This window comes from Parasteatoda tepidariorum, chromosome 1 (assembly GCF_982258835.1).
Source record: "Parasteatoda tepidariorum strain Cologne lab strain chromosome 1, Ptep-v5.0, whole genome shotgun sequence".
Lineage (NCBI taxonomy): Eukaryota > Metazoa > Arthropoda > Arachnida > Araneae > Theridiidae > Parasteatoda > Parasteatoda tepidariorum.
Window position 1 is genome coordinate 72,060,138 of NC_141755.1, and position 25,561 is coordinate 72,085,698.

The 25,561-nt window shown below is 31.4% G+C and overlaps 1 protein-coding gene across 1 annotated transcript; it reads right to left on the minus strand.

Moving 5' to 3' along the window:
* Positions 1–923: 923 nt before the first annotated feature.
* On the minus strand, positions 924–21,892 carry LOC147816511 (acid-sensing ion channel 3-like). The gene is made up of 6 exons (XM_087166521.1): positions 21,819–21,892; positions 20,730–20,796; positions 17,338–17,367; positions 16,160–16,194; positions 8,072–8,147; positions 924–1,170 (listed from the first exon to the last, which is right to left on the minus strand). Exons 2-6 carry the CDS (start codon positions 20,775–20,777, stop codon positions 952–954), a joined length of 408 nt encoding a protein of 135 aa, XP_087022647.1. The 5' UTR covers positions 20,778–20,796; positions 21,819–21,892; the 3' UTR covers positions 924–951.
* Positions 21,893–25,561: the final 3,669 nt, after the last annotated feature.

The window sequence follows — 25,561 nt, forward strand, 5'->3', positions numbered from 1 at the left end:
CGTGTACATCTTGGGATTTCATGCGCCCATACGTGCATGTAGTGCAGGTTCACGACACCATCCCGTGTAAAGCAGGATTCATCAGAAAACAAAATCCATGATGGAAAATCTGGCTGTGCGACCCGCTGTTGCAAATACCAGCGTGAGAATGCAATGCGTTTGGGATAATCGTCAGCGCACAATGCCTGTACTTTTTGGAAGTGGTAAGGGTGTTGCATGTCATCGTGCAGTATGCGCATTATGGTGGAACGAGCTACACCCAAGACACGTTCGCCTTCTCAGAGACTTCTTTGCGGGTTGATGGCATACTCCTGTAGCACGGTTTCCTCTACGACAGGTGTGCGTGCAGCACGTTCTCGACCGATGTGGCTACGTGCTACGAAAGCACCTGATTCACATAATCTGCGGTGCAATCGTCCAAACAAAACATGACTTGGTTGACGTCTGTTTGGGAAGCGCTCAAGGTACGTCCGTGCCGCGGCTTGTCCATTTCCATCAGCGGCGCCGTATACGTAATGCATGTCGGCCATTTCTGCGTTACTAAGCTCATTCATCCTTCAACGTCCACGCCTGAAAGGATTGTTTTTCCCACTCACGTTTTGGTGCAATTATCGCCCTCTAGCGATCGCAGTTTTAATTTTCGGACACAAGTTCCTATGTAAATCTTGTTCATCATGATATTACAGACCTGCATGTTAAGTTTGTAAACGACCTTTTGGGACACCCTGTATACAACATTACCGATATCAGCCCTTTTTTGCAACCCATGTGTATTTTGTGTTAGTCACTTAGTCAAATAAACAAAAAGCAACTGAGTAATCAAAAGTTGAAGCGTTTTAACAAAATGAATTAAGCATTCCTAATTTATTTCTACATATCAATTGAAAATTAAAAAGAAATCAAAATGTACAGTTATCTGTTAACGCCTTCATTTTTGAAGCAGCTGCAGCCTTAACTTGAATACGTCTGTGTAGAAGTGGTGTGGGATATCTTCGTCCTTTTGTAGAAAAAATCCTCTCTTTTTGATGTTTTAGTTTTATTATGCTCTTTTCCTTTTATGCGATCGATTATCAGTTTAAGAGCTTTTCCGATCAAATCATAAATGGCTACCAAAGATGCACCCAGCCACAATCCCATGTTTCCTCCAATCACACTGAATATTTCCAGTGACTGAAAAAGAATGAATTGTATATACAAGATGTCTAAGAAAGTATGGAATTAGTCAAATATATCGAGAGATACAAATCAGATCAAAAATAATTATATGTGTGTGTGAAATAGTTTCAAAAAAATGGACTCAATGCATTAAATTCGCATTAAACTATGCCCTACTTTCGAGTTTGGTGTTATTAGATAGGGTTTTCGTATTATCAAACAACCATTTTAATATTTTTTTCTCATCTGACATATATTTCCCAAGTTATTTCAATTTAAAACAACATGCACGTCATATTCAGTTCGCAATTACAGCGTCATGTAAAAAATGCAAAAACCTGTAGATCAAATTAGAATACTTTTTACTGAAAAATCTAAATCTGAAATAAATAAAAAAGCATGCGGGTTCCTCATTCTTATTTAAGATACTGAAGTTGCCTTACTCACTTTATTAATATATAATAATAATAATAACGATATTATTGAATGCATCTTCGGAAAAAATTCCCTATTCATATTTTTCAAATATTGCTGCGTTTGCAATTTTATAAACCTTCATTATGACGCATTTGTCTGTTGACTCTCGGTAACAGACGTGATGTTGCAATACGTTCTTTTTTTCTAATATTTCATTTTAAGTTATAGTTTCAATAATAATTTCATTTGATTCTTTAAGAACCCCCAGAAAAGAACTTGACCCAGAAAAGAACTTGAATTCCGACATCCCAGAAGAAATGCGTCAGAACAAAGAAGAGAAAATGTTCGTTTTGCTTAATGAAACAGAGAAAGAGAAACAAAATACGGCAGGGAGGAGGAGAGGGAGAAGACAGTCGTTGCCCCTGGAAACCTATCAAGCTCTTGGGAGTGGCGAGAGGATAATGCAACAGTCCATCCCATCGAGTCTACAGCGTCGTGCGCCGAACAGCTGAAAATAGAACAACAAACATGTCCGACTCTACGCGAGCCTTGGAAGTTCTCGAAAGAACTCTTGCATCACGAAGAAAAGTTATTTGGAGAAAAAATATGCCAATTAGTTCTCCCATTAGGTAAAACGGAAGATACTCGATCTATCTCACAATTCTGTATTTGGATGCTATATGGGCATGCGGAAGACCAAAGAAAGAATAAGATATTACTTCTACTGGCCAGAAGTTTCTCAGGATGTGGAACACTTTTATGAGACATGCAGCGAATGTCAATTAAGAAGCCCTGAGAAAAGTCGGATAAAATTCTGATAACCCCAGTACCAAGACCTGGACTGCCGTTCGAAATCGTAAACATCGATAATTATTGGTCCCATTGATCCACCCTCTGCTAGGAAACACAAATATATTTTATGTCTTATAGATCAACACTCACGATGGCCGGAGGCCATTACTCTGAGAAGCTAAGTGCAAAAGCTGCGTATGATGCACTCCTCGAAATATTCATGCGAACAGGAATCCCGCATACCATTGCAAGTGATAATGGTTCAAATTTTGTGTCAAGACTGACTCAAGAATTTCAAGAAAAATTGGATGCCCATCCAAGATTTTCAACCCCTGGATACAGTGCTTCCAATGGACTGGTTGAGCGATGGAATAGGAGTTTACAACAGATGCTTCATCACGTGATAAGGAGCGATCTTTCTAACTGGGATAAGCATATCCCATATCTTTTATTTGCATATCGTGAAATCCCCAACTGCTTCACTGGAATCTCACCTTTTCAATTACTGTATGGAAGACAGCCAAGAGGACCTTTGGCAGTGTTAAAATCATCATGGTCTGGTGAAATACCCATTCCTCCAAATTTGAGTGAATCAGCTGTCGAATACTTACAACAGTTGAAAATAAGAATGGAGCAAGCTGCAGAACAAGCTGAATTGATCGCAAGTGGAAAACAAAAAAAATACACTGAATATGTCAATAGAAGATCTGTGCCGACCTAGTGGCGACATAGTTTATTTACTTATCCCTGACTCTAACAACAAGCTGTATCCAGATGGAGTGGCCCTGGAGAAATCGTGAGTCTTATTCCTTCCCACTCGTATAAGGTGAGACTGCCAGATGGAAAAATGAAACATGTTCATTCCAACAAAATAAGAAAATTTCAAGCCCGTGTCAATGCAGTAGGAGTAATATTCGAAAATTAAGAAGATTTTGGCGAAGTTATAACTCTACCATGAAAAGACTTATCAACTCCTTTGGAATATTTAAAAATTGAAGGAAATTTAGATCTGAAAAATTGGGATGAAACTCAGAAGAATAGTTTAGTTACTCTCATTAACAGACATCAAGCATTATTTACTGGAAAAATAAAAAATTTAAAGTGGAATCCCACAAGATCAGATTGGTTTCAAATGTTGAAAGAAAGAAACCTCACGTATATAGAATTCCAGAAGCGTTTAAAACAAGAGTTGATGCCGAAATAAAAGATTTTTTAAGTTCAGGACTAATAGAAGTGAGCGAAGCTGAGATAGCTCACCAGTAGTTTGTGTAAAGAAGAAAGATGGAAACATCAGACTCTGTGTCGATCACAGAGCTCTAAATGCGGTTACCAAAGCTGATGACTTTCCGATGGAAGATGCAGTGGACCTAATGTACAATATAGGAAGAGCCAATGTAATAAGCAAGCTAGATCTCCTCAAATATTTCAAAACTCACCGTGGGCAGTATTAATTTAAAGTTCTTCCATTTGGATTAAAAAATGCTGCTGCCACTTTTCAGCGAGTTATGAGCAAGTCACTGAAAGAGTTCAAGGAGCTTTCAAGATCAAATATTGACGATATTGCTATTTTCTCAAAAGACTTCGAAACCCATCTTCAAGATTTGGAAAAAGTCTTTGCAAAATTAGAATCATTAGGATTTACTATCAATGTTCTTTTGCGAAACCTCAAATAAAATATTTAGGACACGTGATTGGATCAGGGAAACATCAATCTGACCCGGAGAAAATAATGGCTTATCAAAAATTGGAATCATCTAAAACGGAGACTAACTTAAAAAGTCTTCTAGGACTCACGAATTGCTACAGAGAATACTTCCCAAACTATGCAGAAGTCGCATACCCCCTCACCTAACTCACGAGAAAAAACAACCGGAGATGCTTGAATGGAAAGAAATGCACGAGTCTGCTTTCCTACGTCTCAAGGAGAAATTGGCGAAGACAACGGAGTTGATTACACCAACACCCAACGAGCATCTCATCATCCACTCCGACGCGTCCCAGGTGGGAGTGGGTGCCTGCTTGTCTCAACAGAAAGGTGACTCGCAAATACCAGTGTGTTATGCCAATCAGAAACTTTCAAAATCCCAACAGAATTAGCCCACAATTGAGCGAGAGGTCTATGGAATAGTATGGGCATTAAGGAAGTTCGAGCTCTGGATATTTGGGTCCCCAGTCAAAATTGCGACCGATCACAATCCATTAGCATTCTTAGTTAAAAATGCTCCTCAATCGTCCAAGCTCCAAAGGTGGGCGCTTGCTATCCAAAAATATGATTTACGCATCCATCACTGTCCTGGCAGAAACCTTAAAATCGCTGATGCTCTTTCAAGACTCCCTACTTCAGGTGAGTAACGAGAAAATAACTATGGACTGCCAAGGTTAATGTAGACTTAATTAGGCAGTTAGTGTTAAAATTTATTTTATGACTTTTAATTTTTTGATTAGAGACTCTAAGTGTTTATATGCTTATATTGAGATTTACTTGTGAATGAGTAGATAAATTTTAAAATAACAGATATTTAAGGTAAGTGCTACACTACATCCATTATATTTCAATAATGGATGTAGTGTTTCAGAAATAATAAATTTCATTGTTTATATGCCTCATTTTAAGATATGATTAAAACCCATGGAAATATAATTATTAAATTATAATGTTTTATACATGATCTTTAAGATGTCATGGTTAAAAAGTATTCTTTATATTTTTGTTCGTAGTAATAATTGTTTAAATAATATGAGTATTAATTATTACTAATATTACCGTGTCAGCAGGTTATAGTTAAAGTGAATAATGGTTCTTGCATTGCTATTAAATTAGAATTGAATTATTGAAACTAACGTTACAGTGATTACATTAATGATAACTGAACTTATATATGAGTAGTTTGAATATCTCAATTGTTTAATGTTGCTATTTATTGTCACTGAAATGATTGTGCATTATCATATTTATCGTATGTATCATTGTGTATTTTTAGTATTTTTATTGTTGAACGCAAACAGTTGTTTCTTTTTTGTTTTTTTTTTGTTTTTTTTTTTCAGATTAACGATTAATTATTGTCTAATATAATCATTATCTTAGGGAGAAAGGTGTAATGTTTGGCGATCGTTGAGGCGCACTTGGCTCTTTTTTTGTCACCTCTTCGGAGGTATGTTAGAAATCAAGGTAGATGCACGTTTGTCTTGGTCGGGGGATGGTTTGGTAAGAGCTGGAGGCTTTGAGTCGAAATAATGCCTAATTTCTTTTGGTATTGAATAAAGTTAAGTTTATTGTTTGAAAATCTGGTGTGGTTATTTGTATAGAAGTAAGGCATTACAAACTTCTTGATTCTCTGTTGGAAAATATTTTAAAAATAGTTTATAAAAAGTCTCAAAGATGCAATTAAAATAAGCTCAACTAACAAAAAATTTATCAGACCTACAGAAATCAGGAAAAGCACAGCAGCAAAAGGCATAATTAAATACTGAGTGTAATTTCGACACTGGACTTGTTGCCCTATTACCAACTCACCAAACTTTATTCCACTCTAAAACGATTCCGCTCGGAAACTAGCATCGGATTGCCAATCCTTCATCGGATTGCCAATTTCGTAAAATCCACTTTTCTGTATGATGAGCATACCGGAATCCGCAATCGAAATCGCCATTCCGATTGCGATCCGGTGAAATTGAAGTTTGTAGGCAGGACTAACTTTGACCAATTAGAAAATTACTATAATTCTAAATTATTAATCTGGCAACGATATGTTTGTTTTCTCTTCTTCTGTGCGAGCTAAAATCGCATTAACTTAGAACTGAAAGCTTAAAAATTCATACATTTTCAAAAACTTTATATGTTCTAGGCCAAGCGTGTGTCTATTTGAAGTTTAGAGAGTAGTATAGAGTAAAATTACAACTTAATATTTTCAAATGGCTTCACGTGTAAAAATTAATGTTCACCAGCAAAAAATGATTGTGGAATATCTAGAAAACAATCCAGATTTCAATAAAGAAACGTGGGTCTAAGTTTTCCTATGAGATCAACACAGTTGTTTTTAGTCAATCTAAATTGACTTCTAATTTCATTGTCGGGATACTGGAAGACCTTAAATTTTTTTGGGCTGATAGATCTTTCTCTTAATGGTGTTTCGATCACTCTCTTCAGCAATAGCTAGCTCTATGACGGAAAACAGCGTCAGGAACCAAAATAAACAAACTCTTATCGGAATATAGATTTCGCTAACTCTTAAACCTGCCGGAATGGGATTCGTAGTTATTTCGCACCGGAATTTAGTTCCGAGCGAATCAAGAGTTCGTAATACGGCCTGACTGACAATCACGGGTTTATGACGTCACGAGAGCTTCATTTCGATCGGAATTAGATTCAGTGAAACTGGTACTAGGGCCCTTGGCCTTCTTTGGAAAGAATCAATATCATTATTTTAACGAAGAAGCTCAGTTGTTGCGTTTCAGTTAGCATAGTTACGATAAGCATGCTATTGATGTAAAATTTTTTCGTGATGGCAACAGGGGAGGAAAAATAGTAACTAGACCAATGAAACTCACAAACTCTATGTAGCAGAATGGTTCAGTGTAGAGGGCATCGAATTAAAGCCCATATTCAATAACAATCAAATTTAATAACATAAAAAGTAAAAACAAGCAAACATAAGATACTTGTTAGGCTTCTCAATAAGCCTCCCATGCCAATCCTTTGTCCGCAACACAAGTGAAACATAATCAGAATTATTGTGAATGATTACAGTGCCCTCTGTTGGCTAGGCAGAAATTCTTAACCTCCAAATCCATTTCCACTGGCTTGAAAATTCCCCTTGCATGATGGAACAGCGAGTAAAACTTCTATAAAAGTATTCTCGCAAAACAAAATAACTAAATTCAAGTACAGTCACAAGTCCAAAATCAGAGCGGTATTAGAAGATGCTTTTCGTGATTTTTTTAGGAGCGGAATTTTTCTTCTTTTCGATTAGTTTCGTTTGCAGTTAAAATTTAATATAGTTGTGCCTGATTGCTACAATAGTGAATTGATGACACGGGGGAGCAAATTTTTTGCTGCATTTTTGCAAATACTTGATCTTGCCATAGTTGGGGAAGGGGATTTAAAATATAAAATTAGTTTTGCTCCTCTAACTACGGATTTATTTAAATGACGTTTTTAATCTATTTTTTGTCAAAATGTACACGTTTTAAAACGCTATGTATAACATAGGGTTGGATAAATGTTGCAAAAAACTTCTGGAACAGTTACGGAGCATAATCATGATTAAAATTGCTTTGGAACCCATGCCCGAAAATTGTCATCGTGCATGGGTAAGGTACTTTCATATTATAACCCGTTCAGAAACACGCGAAGAAAAAGTTTAAAACAGAGAAACACCCCTTGTGGCGTATGACGACACTTCCAGCAAAGGCTCCCATGCAATTTTAATCCTCATTTTCCTAGAAGTTTGTAGGAACATTTACGCAGTCTCTGTTATATATAGCGTTTATAAACTTCGCTAAAAATACATAACGTAAACAAAAAATAGACCAAAAATATCAGTTCAAAAACTGTAGGTTGAAGAAAGGAACGAATTGCAGATTTTAAGTCAGCTATACGAAAGTGTTAATAATCTGCTAAAAAATATGCAATAGAAAACAAACAAAAAATTGTTCCAAAATGTAATTTTAAACCAGTTATTTAATATGCAAAGAGTCATAATTTTACCTCGAATTTCGGCTTGTGCGTGACATTGGAAATTTCAAAATCGTCAAACTGTATATTTATGCCAAAACTTCCACACCTACAAAAATAAAAAGTCGAATTATTTAATGCTATTCCATACTTAACTTTTGGATTGAATCAAGGATTCGAATCAAGGTTAAGTGACTTATAAAGAAAAAAAAAGTTTATATAAATTTTCGCTTTGAATATACCGGAATCTTTGTTTTCCTAAAGAGGATCAGATGATGCTTTTTAGCTAAGATGTTACGACACGTGTCACATTTACATTTAATGAAAAGTAACAATTAATTCTTAATTATATGTAATGCTTTAATTTTTATAAAACTTTATTCCTTTTTTTAATATAGCAATTATATTTATTTTAACTTTCTGGTTGACCTTATTCATGGTCAACGCGGTCATCGCCCTTCCAGTGGGAAGAGTCAACCCCTCGTGTATTGACAAAACATACCGTAGATTGTAAACGTGGCGATTGCAGGTGGAGTTGGCGATGGATTACGCGTAAATGTGGTGGGAGAACGAAATTACATTAACCTAAGCAGTGTAATTCGATATTTTCTTCTTCTCCTCGACTAGCCATTATGAATAAAAATAACTCATTAATTCCTTTTAGCAGAGAAAATAAAAAAGAAAATAACACCTTTTTATTGTCAGGATCACTTTACAAATACACTGTATTCATATTTTATTAAGCGCTATAATTTATATTTTATAAAACGATCTAGTTTTTTGATAAAACAGATTCAATTTTTTAATTTTTTTTACAAGAATTGTGTTTGCGAAGAAATAAAAATAATTTATTAATGAACCAATCACAAAAAATAACGTAACATTTTAATACTATGTTTTATTGAAACGCTATTTTGAAGAATTAATTCTATTTAACTTTTATTGTAAGAAAACATAACCTGTTTTATTTTAGTGATATTTTCTATGAAATCAATATTCTCTATAAAAGAATAATGTAAGCTTTTTTATAAAGATTATTTTTTTAGAAATTAACAAAGACATATTATTTACTAGAAAAAAAATAGAGTATTCAAAAATGTTATCACGCTTTAAAGTAATAGTTTCTTGTAAACGAAATAATCAATATTTTTAAAATAAAGTTTGAAAGCGTTTGTTTCATTACTAGAAGCATTCATTATAAAAAAATATATATTAAATTACTTTTTTGCACAATTTTATGAAATAACTTTTTTTTGGAATGAGATGAGATTTTAAACTTTGTGAAAAATTGATTCAATTCCTTAATATATATAAAAGTCGGTAAATTCTTCATTCATTATGGAGGTCATAGATAACTTGATACCTTTTCAATATAAGAATAATAAATGCAATTAATAGAAAATGCACAATTTTAAAAATATATTTTATTTACACGCATTGCGTACAAGTTATAATGCAACTATCATACGTAACATAAATTTATAGATTCCTAAATACTGTTATATGAGTTTGGTAATTAAAAATATAATTAAAAAATAACATAATTAAAAAAAATTTCAACCTTCAATTAAAAACTTCCTGTTGTCATATATTAATAATAATTATAATTTTTAGCAACTTTTTTGGGCACAAATTTTTAATTCTCGAACTTAATACTATCCTTTATATGAAAATATCAGAAAATTTATAAAAGAAAATTTATATTTGAAAATTGAGACATTGGCGACAACAGAGGTTAGATGTATGTGCTGAGTTTAAATAAATTACATGTTATAAAACTCATATTTAAGATTTAGATCAATTTATTATCAGGTCATAAGAGTGTTTTTTAATAAATAAATGTAGTGATTGTTTGATTTACAATTGTAAGGTCCTGGGTGTTTAATGTTAAGTTATACATTTCTTTAGAAATAATATTTGAAATATGCAAAGCAGGGCGGCATTCATTTCAACTTAAAAATCATCAACTTAACTTTCAATAACTTTAAAAACTTTATATAACTTTAAAAACTTATTTAAAACTTCAAAAACTTTTAAAACTTTATACTTGTTATGATAAAAACTTTAAAAGAAATACTTTTAGAAAAATTCTTTCTAAATAATACTTAAAAAAAACACAATCACTTCGTCTAATGCCCTTACTTCAACCTCCTTCGAGTTATGCTTACTTTATAAATTTAATCTCAACTTTATTTTTCTTTTCACTTTTAAACTGTAAAAGACTTTTTCTCCATTTGTAAATTATGAAAAAAGTTATTAATCTGATTGCGTAAACAGTTAATTTATTAAAATTGAACATTCTCAATTAATTCCTTTTAATAGTCATTTATATTATTAATAATAATTATTTGCACAAAATTATAATAGAGGAAAGTTTGATTAGAAATTTAAAAGTTCTTGCTACAATAATTAGGGAATTTCTATTGACAAATTCAAGTAATTTTTTTTCCGGAACAAAATGCATTTTTATTTAAAATGGAACAGTACTGACTTAACATTTATACGATAAAACACTCTCTAATCGCTAACACCGATGACAGGAAAAAAATTTCGTTTTTTTTTTTCTTTTCCACAAAAAGTTTAGAACTTAAAATGTTGTTCTTTCATTATAAAGCAATAGCATATATAATATTCTCGTATCATGTAAAACTTGATAACGAAGTTACTTATCTACCGTTTTACAGTTATGAAATGAAATGATTATTGAATTCTACTTGCATTTTAAAATGTCAATGTGTCCATCGCTCAATGAATTTTACGATTATTTTTATAAAACTGTGTATAATGAGCATTTCAACTAAAAAAATTAGTACAAAATAGCTGCTAATAATTCTTTTAAACATTTATAAATATTATACATTTATAAATTTCAGCTTTTCGCATTATTGCTAAATAACCTCTACGTCGAAAAATATTTAAGGAATTCCATAATAACTGAAAATTAAATAAAATTTAAAAAAAATTGTAAATGGTTATCGAGCAGAACCATTAAGTTTAATTAATGAATATAGAATTAGTAACAAAGTCACTGCTGAACAATAATTTTTTTTTAAAACAAACTTTATTGTAATAATCATTTCATTATTAAGGATTAGAGGTTATTGTGAAATTATTAATTTTAATAAGTGGATGAGTAGGTAAAGAAGTTCACTACTCGAAATACGCGTATACATTTAATGAAAGTTATGAAAATACAGAAGGGGGCTATGGAGGTAATAATATATAATTTTTTTTATCTTAGTTTTATTACGATCTTCTAAAAAACGCTAATAAACACAATTATGTTAACAATTACAAACGATTATGTCGGAGCTATAACAAAAAAATACGCTTTATATTTCATTTAATGTAGAAGAATCTAATGAAGATCAGCTTATTTGAAACTCTGAAATGTGACACCCATATATAACTTGGTGAATGATAGATACGTGATACCGAAAACAAAACAAAAACATAAGCACACAGCTGTTTGGAGATTTGCGAGACGCTCCTTCAACGCCGATAGATATTTTCGCCAACCCCTTTACAATCTACGGTATGTTTTATCAATACGCCAACCCCTCTATACCCGCCTTTCTTTTTCTTCTTTTACTTTTTTACAGTGGCTAACTTAACCAATCTCTTTCTTTCAATTTTGAAAACTCTCCTCCTCTTTAAATTCACTTTTTAGGCAGGGATGGCCGGCATGGTCCGCCTTATAAACAGGTGTGACGTATGATGTGGCGGAAGTCGAATTCTTGGCCATAGATGGTGCCACGGAAAAACAAGAATCGCTCACTCTGCCTTAAATCTGCTCGGTTTCACCAAGCAGGCTTGCCTGTGTGGCAAGTGGCATTAGAACCAACCACTTCAGGTCCTACACCAGCTAACAATTTTTTTAAGATACTTTGTACAGATTCTCTTTTTCGTGTTTCCTCGCTGGTTACTCTTTTTTTTTTTCTCCGAGATGCGGACTTCGGTCAATATCGAGGGAATTCATGTTTTAAATTCTATCCTTAGCCTATAATTTTAATTAGATCTATGATATTAATTTCTGAAAATTAAATATCTTCATCGTATCCTTTAATTTTTTTTTCAACGCTAAAAAGACTCTCTCAAATTTAAGCTTTCATTCTCTATTTTTTTTAACGGTCAAATCACTCGTTCTTTTACATTTTACTTTCATGCATGACGTCGAATTCTCCCGTCACCCATTTCAAATAATGGCCTTTCTTGTGTAGTAAATACAAGGAAAGATATGTGTCACTGAATGAAATGATTTGTTAATAATTAAGTATCATGCTGAAGAATTTATTTGCCTGTCTTCTATTGATGGTTTTCTTTTCAAATGTCCTCCTGTGATTGTGTGGGGTGAGGACCGTTTTTATTGTTAAGAGAATGTATTAGTTTTTCTTTTTTGGAAACATCATCTTTCAATTAAAGGTTAAATTTGTATCTGGATATAGCATGCCATTACCTTATTTATCTTCTAATTTTTGATTTTGATTAATTTTCACCCTTATTCAAAATTTGGTGATTCCAATTTACCCAATTTGTTCAAACCCCACATTTTGTGACACTTTGAACCTATTGGGTTATTGCTATACCACGACAGCCTTGTACTACCACTTTCCTTAACAATTACATTCCCCTTTATTTAATTACCTTTTATACTATTTTCGGCCTTAATTTGTTCATTATGATATTCAATCATTAACTATTTTTAATAATGACTATATCCAAATATAATACGAATATAAGTACTTATTCAAATGATTTCAACCCATCTAACCATCTTAATACATAAATAATTTTATTTTATTCGCACCAAAATGTATTTTAAATTACCTGTGACAACATGCTAATACCGATAAGTAACCTTTCTTTTAAACTCTTTAAATATAGTTCTCATGAGATAGATTTGATATATGAAATGATATGGCTTTTGATTAAAAGTGAAAGTAAACCTGTTTTTCTTGTGAATCTATTTTTGAAGTAAAACTTCTAATGCGACTTCTAACAAGGTTGCGTTTAACGCTATCATGGAGGGGGTATGAATGCACTGTTGCGTTAAACGTTCAACGCTCCTGGGGAGGGGGAATCGAAAGAGACAGGGCGAGAGTGAATGCGTGGCACTCGAACGCCTGCGCGCAGTATACCTGTTACAGGCCAGCGCGAGCGTTAGCAACGAGTAGCGTCCAATATTCCAACGCAAGAGAGAGAGAGAGAAAGAAAGATACACAAAGGTAGAAAGTAGGAGAGAGAAAGAGAGTGAGTCGGTAGATCTCAAGCACATGCGCGTGGTATTCTTGCTATGCAGCGAAGTAAACAGTGTGAGGGTAGTGAAATTAGCTGAAATACGTACTTGTTGTTCTATTTTATTGCTCTATTTCAATTTATAATATTCAGTACTTCATTTACTTGTTTTTTTAGTTTGATTTGATACACATATAATTTAATAGGGTAGTATTTTTTATTTTCAAATTTAGTGGATAACAATTGTAAGAAATGAGTGAGAACAATCCCACGGACAATGCGACGGACTTAAGGTTATGTCAAGGTACGTCTCTTGTGAATATCAATTGATTGTTAGATTTTCTCTTTTGAAATTACATTATGACGCATTCACATACATTATTAATAGAAATACATTTTCCAGGGCGAGACGATGAGGCAACCACAAGCACTTCCACTGGTTCAAGAGGTCCACGAGGGAAAAATTCACAATATCACAGTGATTAAAGAGCACGTAAGCGAGCGGAGCAGGAAAAAGAGTCGTTGAATGGAACTAGTGATCCTTCTACGACTGCTGATTCTTCTACAATTAACGTCGCAGGATCAGTAACATCGAAGAAAAGGAAATCAGCCGCGGAATATCAGAGAGAGTACCGAGCATGTAGAAATGCCAAACGTGACAATATACTCATTGATTCCCTAGCTGTAATTCCATCAATTTCGACAGGGGGAATTACTACCATTCATCAATCAACTATAGTAGACCAACTAACAACTACTGGGCCTTCTATTAATCCACAAACGACTGCTGGGCCTTCTATTAATCCTCAAACGAGCCTTCTATTAATCCACCAACGACTGCTGGGCCTTCGAGTAGTGATATTGGTTTTGCAAAGCCAAAAAAGAAGAAAACACCCGCACAATATCAGCGAGAATATAGAGTAAAGAAAAAACCTCAACGGGAATCAACGAGGGCTGCGAAAACCTACGACGGTTCAATGGAAATTGCTGATGAAAATACCAGCAATATTGGTAACGAAAATACAAGGATAAATCCACAAGTCCCATATACTGAATTCCATCAGCATAAGAAAGCTCACAACTACATTAGAACAAAATTCACCAAGAACAATTTTGGTTTTGCATGCTCGATATGTGATCGATAATGGTTTAAACAAGATTTGAGAGGACTCTCTTCAGATATTGGTCATGAAGTTCTAGACAGAATCTTACCAAATGTTCCGAGAGAAAGTATCGAATTGTGTGCAACGTGTTTTCAGTCAGCGCAACATAACAAAATACCAACTTATGCAATTTATAATGATTTCAAATATCCTCTAAAGCCAAGAATTTTGCCACCACTGGATATATTAACGGAACGATTTATATTTCACCAAATACAGCCATGAGGGATATTAAATTATTTATTGCAAAATATTTATTGCCACTATCCACTGTAGGTTCATAAGCTCTGTGGTGAAGAAATTGATTATTGTGAGCGGCCTGTGATCCTTGCAGGAGATTTTAATGTGAATTTCTCGTTACCTGTAGCTATAACATTATTAACCTTCACTAAAGACAAATTTGGATTGGAAATGATAAATGGTAGGAAGAATCCAACAACCAAAGGGGGAACTACCATTGATGCAGTTTTTGCAAGAAACATTGAAAAAATAGAACTCAAACATTCCGTATCTTACTTTAGTTATCATAATCCCATTGTAAATGTTATAGATTTGGATATTTCTCCACTCGAAAATGATAATTAAGAGATGCGATCAATTGTGAATTGTAAGAAATGTTAATAAAGTTTGTCTTAAAGAAACAATATGATTTCACTAAAAATCAATTTCTACCCCTTCCTATTTACATTTCCGCGTTGCAAAGTTTCACTTCTTCCGAGCGGAGAGACTCCACTCACTATTTTTTTTTAATTAGCTCTTCCATCTTCTTCTGAGGAAGAGATAAAACCTTCTTAAACGAAAAATCAATTAAAATTTCCCTTAATGTCTTCAAGAAAAAAATAACAGTTTGAAATCCGATGTAATGGTTCATTTTTACCACGTTTATATCAACTTGCCTTCGTGTATGTCTGCTCGGGTGGAATTTTGTAATCGATTTTAAGCTGATTTCCCGACTAGCTACAGACTTCAAATTTGGCACATGCTTCAGAATTGGATGACAATGCATGAAAATGAAGAGAAAAAAGACATACAAAATAAAATCAAATTAAAAATAAAGAAAAATTACTATTTTCGCGATTGTCATCGATTCGTTGTCGATTCGATTATTTCAATCGGTTGTCGATTCGATTATTTCAAATTAGTGTCACATGTCAGTTAAAAAGTTTTAGATACAGTGAATGAAAGAATTGAGATTTTGGAAGTGAGTACAAAAAAAAAAATAAAATTAATATTTTCAAAAATCACGTTTTTGTAGTAGAGAATAATAATTAAGAAGCAAAAATTTGAAAAATGAAAAACGTGGGGTGCATGAAATACATAAAAGTACATATACACATTTTCTTACTCACACACATGCACAACCACATCCACATATACATCCACATACACATGCATATACACAAACATATTCCACATACACATCCACATTCAGATACAATTACGGATATACATACACATATTCTCATAAGCACACATACTGTTATTGTTATGCATTTCATGTGCCCCACGCTTTTCCTTTTTCAAATTTTTGTTTTTTAATTATTATTCTCCACTACAAAAACGCGGTTTTTAAAAATATTATTATTATTATTATTTTTTTAGAAATACTAATAGATTAAAAAATTAAAAGCAGCGAGTTATAGAACTTGCAAGTGATACTTCTTTCAACACATATTTATTATTAAAACTGTCTGATTTTGAGATGTTTAAAAGAAATACTTACTCTGGTTTCCACATTTTTTCATCAATACAGTCTTGCTACAGGACGGAATGGAAAGAAAAAAATTAAACATTGAAAACACACACAAACTTTATTTAACAGATAATGCTTTTAAATGAGGAAAGGATATGTAAGGAAGAAAAAGAAGCTAACATCTCACCAAATGAAGAAATTTTTTTTATAACATTTACTTTTTTTCTTAGCATTCAACTTCATTTGACAGATAATATTTTTAAACAAGTAAGGATATGTAATGCAAAAAAATCAATACATAAATAAATAAAATTTAAAAATATAACTGATAACTTTCCGTATTATGAAATATTTTTGTAAGATTTTGAAAAACATTTTTTTAACAAAAAAAAATTCTTAGCCATACTTTGACTAAATGTCGTTTCTTTTTTTTTATAAAAGTGATTTTTAATCCAATTTAAACTTTTGGATAGTATCATTGGGTTTTACAATTGCCCCAAAAATAGACCTTTTTATTTAAGGTACCGAATTTCGCGGCAATAGCATTTTTGATAAAATGCATACTTTTCACTAAAATAAAAAAAGATTTTTATTAAAGGTATACTATTATTGCATTTAAATGGAATTTTTTATTCCCGGAAATTATTTTTATCGTTGCTAAATATGTTAAAATAGCTTTATAAGTATGATTCGGAAATCTTTTTTGTTATAACATTTAAGTCCTTTAGATAGCTAAGCACATAGTTAATAAATTTCTAAATTTTCGAATGCTGTTATTGTTTTTGATGTTTGGATGTTATAGTAAAATAAGAGTCTTCATAAGAGTCTAAAAAGCAAAACTAAGTTAGAAAAAAAACCTTCCAAAAATATCCATTTTCAAACTACTTCTGCCGGATAAATAGCAAAATGATTCTTCCAAATATACACTTGACGACACTGATGTGGTACAGCATTTCTACGCAATGCTTAAGCAATGTTATGTAATTCACTTAATGTTACATTCGTCTCATGATAAAAAATGATTATTGCCAACATTAAATCGTTGGTTTATTTAATTTTCCATCAGTTTTCCAGCTTATAAATAATTATGGTGCCAAAATATCTGACATCAGTATATTTTACAGTAAGTTCTGCAAGAGCTGACTATTAAGACAGAAAAAAAGTGAAGTAAAAGAGTCTTTGTGCAAATTTAAGAAATGCGTACTTACTTCATTAATATTTACTGGAAATTTCACGCCCTGGAAAAATCACAAATATGTTGTACATAAATATTTATTGCAAGCAATTTAAGTAAACCACAAATAAATACCTTTAAGATGCTGACGGAATATACTATTTATCATTATACAGTAAAATAACAGAAAAGTGGATTGAACGAATTGAGTAAGCATAAAGTAAACTCACCAGAAAAAAAATGGAAAAAAGCAATTAGAAATTATAATTATTTTATACATAAAAAATATGGTGCGCTCACTTATATTGACGCGTCTGATGCTGAAATTTTTTATGTTAAATTAAATGAAAATGCATCAAGAGTTAATGCGAGTCATAATTCAGTAGTTATGAGAGTTTTTATTCGTAAAAAGTACTATTTTTACCGTTCATCTCATTATTTAGTACCAGCTTTAAAACTGTTACGCTTTAAATTAAAAATGTTGTTATATTTGAAGGAAAGCAGAAAGTTTTATAATTCATCAGTATATAAAACACATAGAAAACAATTCCAAACATAGTAACTAGACAGTACTACAACATATTAGTAACATATTATTTGCTCTATGGTAACATCAGATCGGTAAATATGAAAAAACAAAATGTCATAATAATTTTTGATCTAATGATCGATCGTGTGCCAACGTGAAATCTTACTGGTTCGAAAAGATAAAATTAAACAATTTGCAGACGATATTTTAGGTTAAGAAATCATTCAAATACATGTTTTTTTTTCTGAAATTGTATGCTATACGACGGATTTGAATTCTTGATCATCAAAATATAGGGGTAGGCTGTTTCAAAAATGAAAATATGGTCCCAATTTCTGAAGCTACTTAAGTAAATCAAGAAAATGTGGCACACGCTTATAATACAATATAATATAACACGCTTATAATATAATATATAGCACCATTTTAAAAATATTACTAAATAACGAAAAATAAACTAATTATTTTTCAATAAATTCAGTGAAAATGGTTGAAATAATATGGTTAAAATACATTTTCAATTATAAAGAAATTTAGATTTTTAAATCCTTTCCCGCTATGTAATTGTTTTTATACAATTAAATCAAACAAGGAAATAACACAGTGGTCGAGTGGCAGGAAACTTGGCTAGCAAACGAGACGCTTGAGTTCGAATCGTTGCCAGTTGAATTCTTTTAATCTTACTTTTCCTTAACTAATTAGAAAGCTCAGCCCACCAACCCCCGTGGTTTCTTCTATGCATCATTCTTTTTTTCCTTTAAAGTCGACAGAAAACAATAATTTTGTTTTTAAAATATATTATCATTATAATTTTATGAAAGCACATTTTATTAATATGTTGAAAGTGACGAAATGAAAAGATTCCTGAATTTGAAAAATAATCAAGTGTACCTGAAAAAATTTAATAATAAATGGGAAGTAATTTTTGTTGCTTAGAATATATAACGATTACCTTATATCATATAACAGATCGCATTTAAAATCGTTTTTATCTCCCACTAATCTTTGTATTTTTAAAAACTATAATGTTGGCATGCCAAAATTAATTCAGTCACATCTTGATGCCCAGGAATCGCTTTTCTTTCATATGAATGCTGATTTCCTTGTTTGCAACAGTAGTTCCTCTCTATCTCTCTGAAGAGTCTGGAAATGCATTTTATCCTGATTTGCCCCTCTCGGCCACTGTGGGTTTTTTTTTTTTTTTTTTTTTTGTTCTGTTATTCACCTTTTCTCTCTCTCTCTCGACTCTTGTGATTAATTTTGTTTGCACTTTTATTTTTCTATTTTTCATTGGCAAATTTAAGTTTTATATTTCGAATATTTTTTGTTTCTTCTCATTCACGTTTGACAAGTCCTGAAAATGGGTGCCTATTTTTGAACGCTTGAAACATGTCGATTGTTATTTCCAATTTGTATATTTCGGAAGCGAATAAAAATTTTAATCACGAATGTATATTTTGTTGAAGCGAAAAAATTTTTTAATTAAGAATGTATATTTTTTAAGTGAATAAAATTTTTAATGAATCTTCACAATTATTAGTTTTTACTACCAATTAGTTAATGAAACAATAAGAATTTATATATAATTATAAAAAAAAAATTTTACGCGAGATTATATTTGAAAAAACAAATTTTATAATTATAAGCAAAAAAAATTCTCTACATTAGTCACGGAGATGTAACATTAAACACAAAAAGGAAATTAACATAATGTGGCCCAAATTTTCAACCACTCTGCGACCGTGTTTTCCAGATTTCGGCTACATTTTGATTGCCAAAAAAAAATTATAATCAGTCAAAAAAATGTATGTGGTCATTCAGGGAAAGGGAGTTTTTGCATTTTATTTTTTTAACTTAAAATATCGCCTGTACATATGAATAAGTCCTGGAACCCTTAAAACTAAGTCCTAATGCGCAATATCTGTTCTTTATAAAAAAATGTGTACTGGTGTACCTTAAATCTGCCGGGGTCAAAAAGTTCTCAAAGTTCCCTTAACAAGTCAATTTCTCTGGGTACACTCAATTGGAGAATGAAAGTCCTCTGGTTCAGGTCAAAAATACGAACTGTGGATGAATAAATGGAGTATGATTGGGTACTCTTTGTGAAACGGGCAATGACGTATGTGTGACTCAAGTCATATTCTTGGCTATAGAGGGCACCTTTGACGAAAACAGGAAACGTGGCCCTATGCCTTAAAAATTCGCTTAATTTCCAGCAGGCATTCTGATTGGCATATGTCAGAATGGCACTTAAAGCAAACGATATTCTATATTATGCAGTCAGACTCAAAAATGTACCGTTTGTCCACAAAGCTACTTGCTTTTCCAAGGTATTTAGATTATTGACCTTCGAAATATGGATTGGACTATAGCCAAAATCTGGAAGATATGGTTCCAAACAGTTTGAAAAGTTAGGACCCCTTAAATTAAATTGTTCATTGCTGTGCGTATTTTACCATATCTCGTGAATCCTTTAAACGAATCGGTAGTTTTTTCAGACAATCATAAGATTTGTTTACGCAAACGTAACTTCATGCAAAAAAAACATTTAATATTTTTTATTAATTTTTATTTAAAAATAATCCAAAAAATTTAAATTGTAAAGTACACGAGATCTGACATCAATTTATAGAAAGTAATTTAACCCTTTGCTAACGGTTTACTATGTTGTACCATTATACATGGTCCACATGTTGTACCAGCCGCAAATATAAGATTAAACAGCAAAATACGAAATTTAAAAAAAAATCGGTCTAAAGGTTTCGGAGTAATTAATTTTTGAAGAAGTATATTTAAAATTTGTTTTCATTACTTTTATGAAATCTATGCAAAACTGTGTTAATATTTTTGTGCGTTTTTTATATTTTGAGTCATTTTTCCAATTGATTTAAACTTACCAATGATGTAAAGGTAGTCTTCTTGGTATATCTTTCATTAAGCTTCATTACTGAGTAATAAATAGAACTGTAAGAAGAAAAATATTTTCCATACAACTAGCATAAAATGCATCTATATAGATTGTCCAAAATTGCATGTTGTATAATTATGTAATCAGTGTGAGAAAAAATAACCGGACTACCCTGAATAACTACCCTAATCGGATCTCTACATTCAGGAACTTAATCTTAATGGTTAAAGTGAGTGAGCTCAAATATGCTAATTGATTAGTTCAGACGCTATTTTAAGTTACAAAATCAGATTTGAAAAAGCGCTTTGTCAGAATAAACATGCTTTTTTTCCCCAAAGGATTCGGATTTCTGACCCCCAAAACATAATAACCTCTATATGAGAATTATGGTCCTTGTTTGTTGGTTAGTTGAGTCAAAAGAGCTGTCCAAAGTTCAGATCCTTAAATATAAATGCAAACTTTTTGCGTATTTCGCAATATCTCGAGAATGTTTTAAATGAATGTGAAAAGTTTTTGCAAAAAATTATAAAATACAATTTTATACAAAAATATTACTTTTAGTAAATATTTATTATTTTTATTATTTATTTCAATAAAACTCTAACGCATTTTGAATAGTAAGGCATATAATTTTTTTTAAAATCTTTTTAAAGAATGTAATTTTTTATTACCGAATATAAAATCTGAGGGAAATCGGTTGAATAGTTCCTGAGAAATCGATTTTTTAAAAATCTAAATTGATTCAGATTATTAAATAAAATAATAAATACTTTACTATATGGAGCACTTGTATATACATGCAACGAAAAATAAAATCTACCGGGGATTTCTAGACCAAATGAAAAAGGTATTTCAGCTTGTAAAATTCGGTTATTAGCTCTCATTTTCCTGTGAATAAACAGTTTCAATGTCAAAAGGATTGCGTCGTCTTTAGATTTTTCATTTAATCTACAAACATTTTGTTCTTCAAGTAACTTAAATATTGATAGTGAAAATAATAAATTCAACTGTATTTTTTTGTGGGAATAATTTTGCGAAGCCTAACATTCAGAATCAAGTATTTTAAGCACATACTTACTCACAAGGTTGCGTGTAACTTTCCGCTATTTTTAAACAAAAGTCTGTGAAGTTAGAGAAGGTCCGTGAAGTTTTTTCACCTTAGAGAAAAAAATAATAAAAAAAAAACTTTTTATTTGTAAATAATGTTTTTTTGCTTACATTTTTAGAAATTGGTAGGTTTAATTTGAATGTAGTGTGTAATCATAGATATACATAGTAATATTTGGAAAAACGCAAAAGACACATTTTTAGTTCGAAAGAATTCATTTCATAGAAGTTTTGATATGAAATTTTAGAACTTTATATTAAGATGTTGTAACACTGCATATTTAGAACGAAAAGGAAAGTTTTTTTGACAGGTCATTGCGTTCGCAAGTATTTTTACTATTCAAGGATGTAGAAAATTTTTCTGACATCTGGCTTTATTTGAACGATTATCCACATAACCAAAAGCGTTGGAAATGAAGCTTTAGCTATTGCCCCTTAGCATTAGCTGATCGTTTCACTGCTGCCAAAAATGTTAATTTTTTAAAAATTTCACTAAAAAAATATTTTTGTTTTATTAAGGAGACAAAAAATTAAACAGCTCAATATAAATTCCATACAAATATATGTATATATATTATTTTGGTAAACTTGTGCGTGTGTGTAAAATTTTATCCGGCGAGTAAGCATTTTTTCCCTCTCCTAAAATATAATGTTGACATGTGCGTAAGAGCTGCGTAAAAAGTATTTCATTAAATATAGTTATATCTATGCAATAGCAGTTCTCTGTGTGTGGGGGGGGAAGAAGCATATAGACAACAATAATCCTAAAATTGTTACCGTCTTTGAGTTTTGTTGGGTGAAATTAGAACATTGATTTTAAAAATTCTGTTCTGAGTTTTGTTTAATTATTATCATTATTAATTTGCATACTATAGGTTCCTTATTGTTTCAGTGAAGTCTTAGTTTTCATCCTTTAATGTTGTGCACGTGTTTTAACTTATCGTTACGTAACTTTAACCACCAAATTCTACTACTTATAAACATTTTTGAAAAAAATTTCTAATGATCCATGATTATATTTTCAGTTCGATTTTTTATATACAGTAGAACCTTTTTTTGTGCGGTGGATAGGGACCTCATAAAATAAATCGCACAAAAAAATATTCGAAAATTTTATATATTCTGACATTTAATAAACAAGTTTGTACCATATACCACCAGAAACTTTTTTTATGTGGTTGATAGGGACCGCATAAAAAAAGTCGGACTCAGAAAATACATCAATGATTTATGAAATAGATAAGAGAATGCTTTCAATAAAATTAAATAATTAAATTAGACCTAAAGAAATTTTAAAAATATTTAATTCTTCATTGTACATATACATGTAGAAGTATTCAAATTATACATTAAATAGTTTGCTGCTACTCGTCGTAATCCAAAAGGCGCATCTTCTTGGAATGAATTGGTTGAAAATTGCTTGAAGATAAGATTTCAATTGATTTGTTTTTTGGTACCATAAAGTCAGTGATCAGATAAAATAAAATAAAAATCATAAAAACTACATATAAATAGAAACAAAAGTAATTAACTTCTTTACCTTTAATCTCACTATAAAATGAATCCTTAATCTAATGAATCGTGTATAAAACTCTGAATACGAAGCGTATAGTATTTGAGATACACGCAGACGAGAATTTACAAAATAAAAATAACGGTTTAATTTTAAAATACTAAGTATTTTAACACATCAAATGATTTTTTATTGATTTACTTCAACTTGTTTAGCGCAGAATAAATTTTAAAGAGAAGAGAAAATGGAGTTGACGATAATACGAGTAAATGAACTAATGAAAGTAAATAAACAGAGCATCGCGAAGTTCAGATACATCGTTGTCAAGGAGACCACGTAATCAGAGTTCGTCCACAACATGCATATGCACATTGATAGGAAACATTAAACTGGTGCTAACGCCGTTAAGATTCATATACCGCATAAAAATAATTCGCACAAAAAAATCGCACAAAAAAAATCGCACAAAAATAAAATCGCATAAAACCAATCACACAAAAACAGAATCGCATAAAAAAGGACCGCACAAAAGCAGGTCTCACTGTATTTATAAATTTATTGCTGTTTGCTGTGCAGAAGGATATTTTGGCAGCCAAACTTTTTTAACAAAACGGACTGTTGTTTTCCCGGGAACAAGTCAAAAATGCTGGGAATCCAAAACGGCATTTTAGCAAAGGACGTTTCAAAGAATGATAAACGTTAAAGACATTAAAAAGAAACTATTGTTGATTTTGTTATTCTGTAATTTGCTTCACATAATTTATGAAAAAAGATTAAGTTTTTTTCTAGACTACAGATACTAGATTTAATTTCGAAAACTTTCTCTTTCAATTAGTCAACTAAATGACTTATTCTGCATTCACCTAATTTATTTTAAGATTTAATAATATTCAAATGAAAAGATTACTTTTATTTGCCCATATAAAGTGACTTAAAAAATGCATAAAAGGAAACAAGTATATTATTTTTTTGATAAACATATTTCATTTTTTTATAACTTTTAATGGTTGATTCAGCGTTAGTCCCTTTTTAACTTAAAAGTATAGGTTAAAAAGTTAAGTAATCAGGTAGTTTGGTGGTTTTCGCATTGACTTATTAGTATGCGCAGGACAGTAAGGCTTGAATTCTTACACACCAACTAATAATACCTAAAATAATTATATTTAAAATAATTAAAATGTTTTTTGAAACAACATAATTGAAATAATAGATCATTTTAATTTTATTTTCTGCACTGTAATAATTTCAGGATCAAATTACCGTATTACCAAAAAAACATTTTTACAGTAATATTCATTTAATTAAATTAATTCAGTGATTTAAGAGTAATTACCTATTGCAAAAATTATGGTATATCTGATTTTTTTTTTGTTCCGTAACACGTTCTGGTAAAAAAATGTATTTTACGATAGAAAGTAAAGACACCTAGAGTGTGCTTTTAACTGTAATTTGATCCGGAATTTTATAGAATTACGGTATGGTTCAAATTAATGCGCTTTTTCATTTTGTATAGCAGAACATTATATTGTGTTAATTTTAATAAAATTGACTTAATTAAAAAATCAGTTTGTAGCCTACCAAATGTCTCAGAATAAATCTGTCAGAGATATAAACTTACAATACAAGAAATAAAGAGCTAAGCCCTCCCATTTGCTTTTTATCTCGGCTAAAATCAGCGCTTCCATATTCCACAGCTACATTTACAACAACAGTCCTGGAGCGGACAATCAAATAAATATCCCACTACAAGTGGGCTGCGCCCCCTGCTCGCTAGCGCTCGCCAAACCCCGAAAATTGCTACGCAATCTTATATGGTTTGCTTCGCTCGCTACAAACTTAGGTACATTGCAAATGCACAAAATTTTAAGACTTCAAAACAATCATTCAAATCCACCTAACAACTTTTTTTTAAAAAAAAATTACATCTTTTTAGTAAATACTAAGTCATTAAAATAAATTTGTATTCAAATAAATGACATGTAATACGTTAAACCTATTAGAAATGTGCTATAGTATAAAATCTTAAGATAAAATTTCTAAAACTGATATCTCTTTAAAAAGGTTAAAATTTTGGCTATAATTAATCGTCAAATAAATTCGTAATATATAAATTCGTAAAAAAAAGCGCTTTCGACAAAATAATAAAATTGAGATCTATCAAAAAAGATTACTCACTTTTGCCTAGCTTAATGGGAAGAGAT

Bases quoted from the DNA above. Each gene is read 5' to 3' on its own strand.
- LOC147816511 (XM_087166521.1), bottom strand. From the start codon at position 20,777: ATGAAGCTTAATGAAAGATATACCAAGAAGACTACCTTTACATCATTG. The intron at 17,368-20,729 runs GTAAGTTTAAAT...TGATTTTTCCAG, and splicing joins AGACTACCTTTACATCATTG to GGCGTGAAATTTCCAGTAAA. The intron at 1,171-8,071 runs GTAAAATTATGA...ATTCTTTTTCAG, and splicing joins CGCACAAGCCGAAATTCGAG to TCACTGGAAATATTCAGTGT.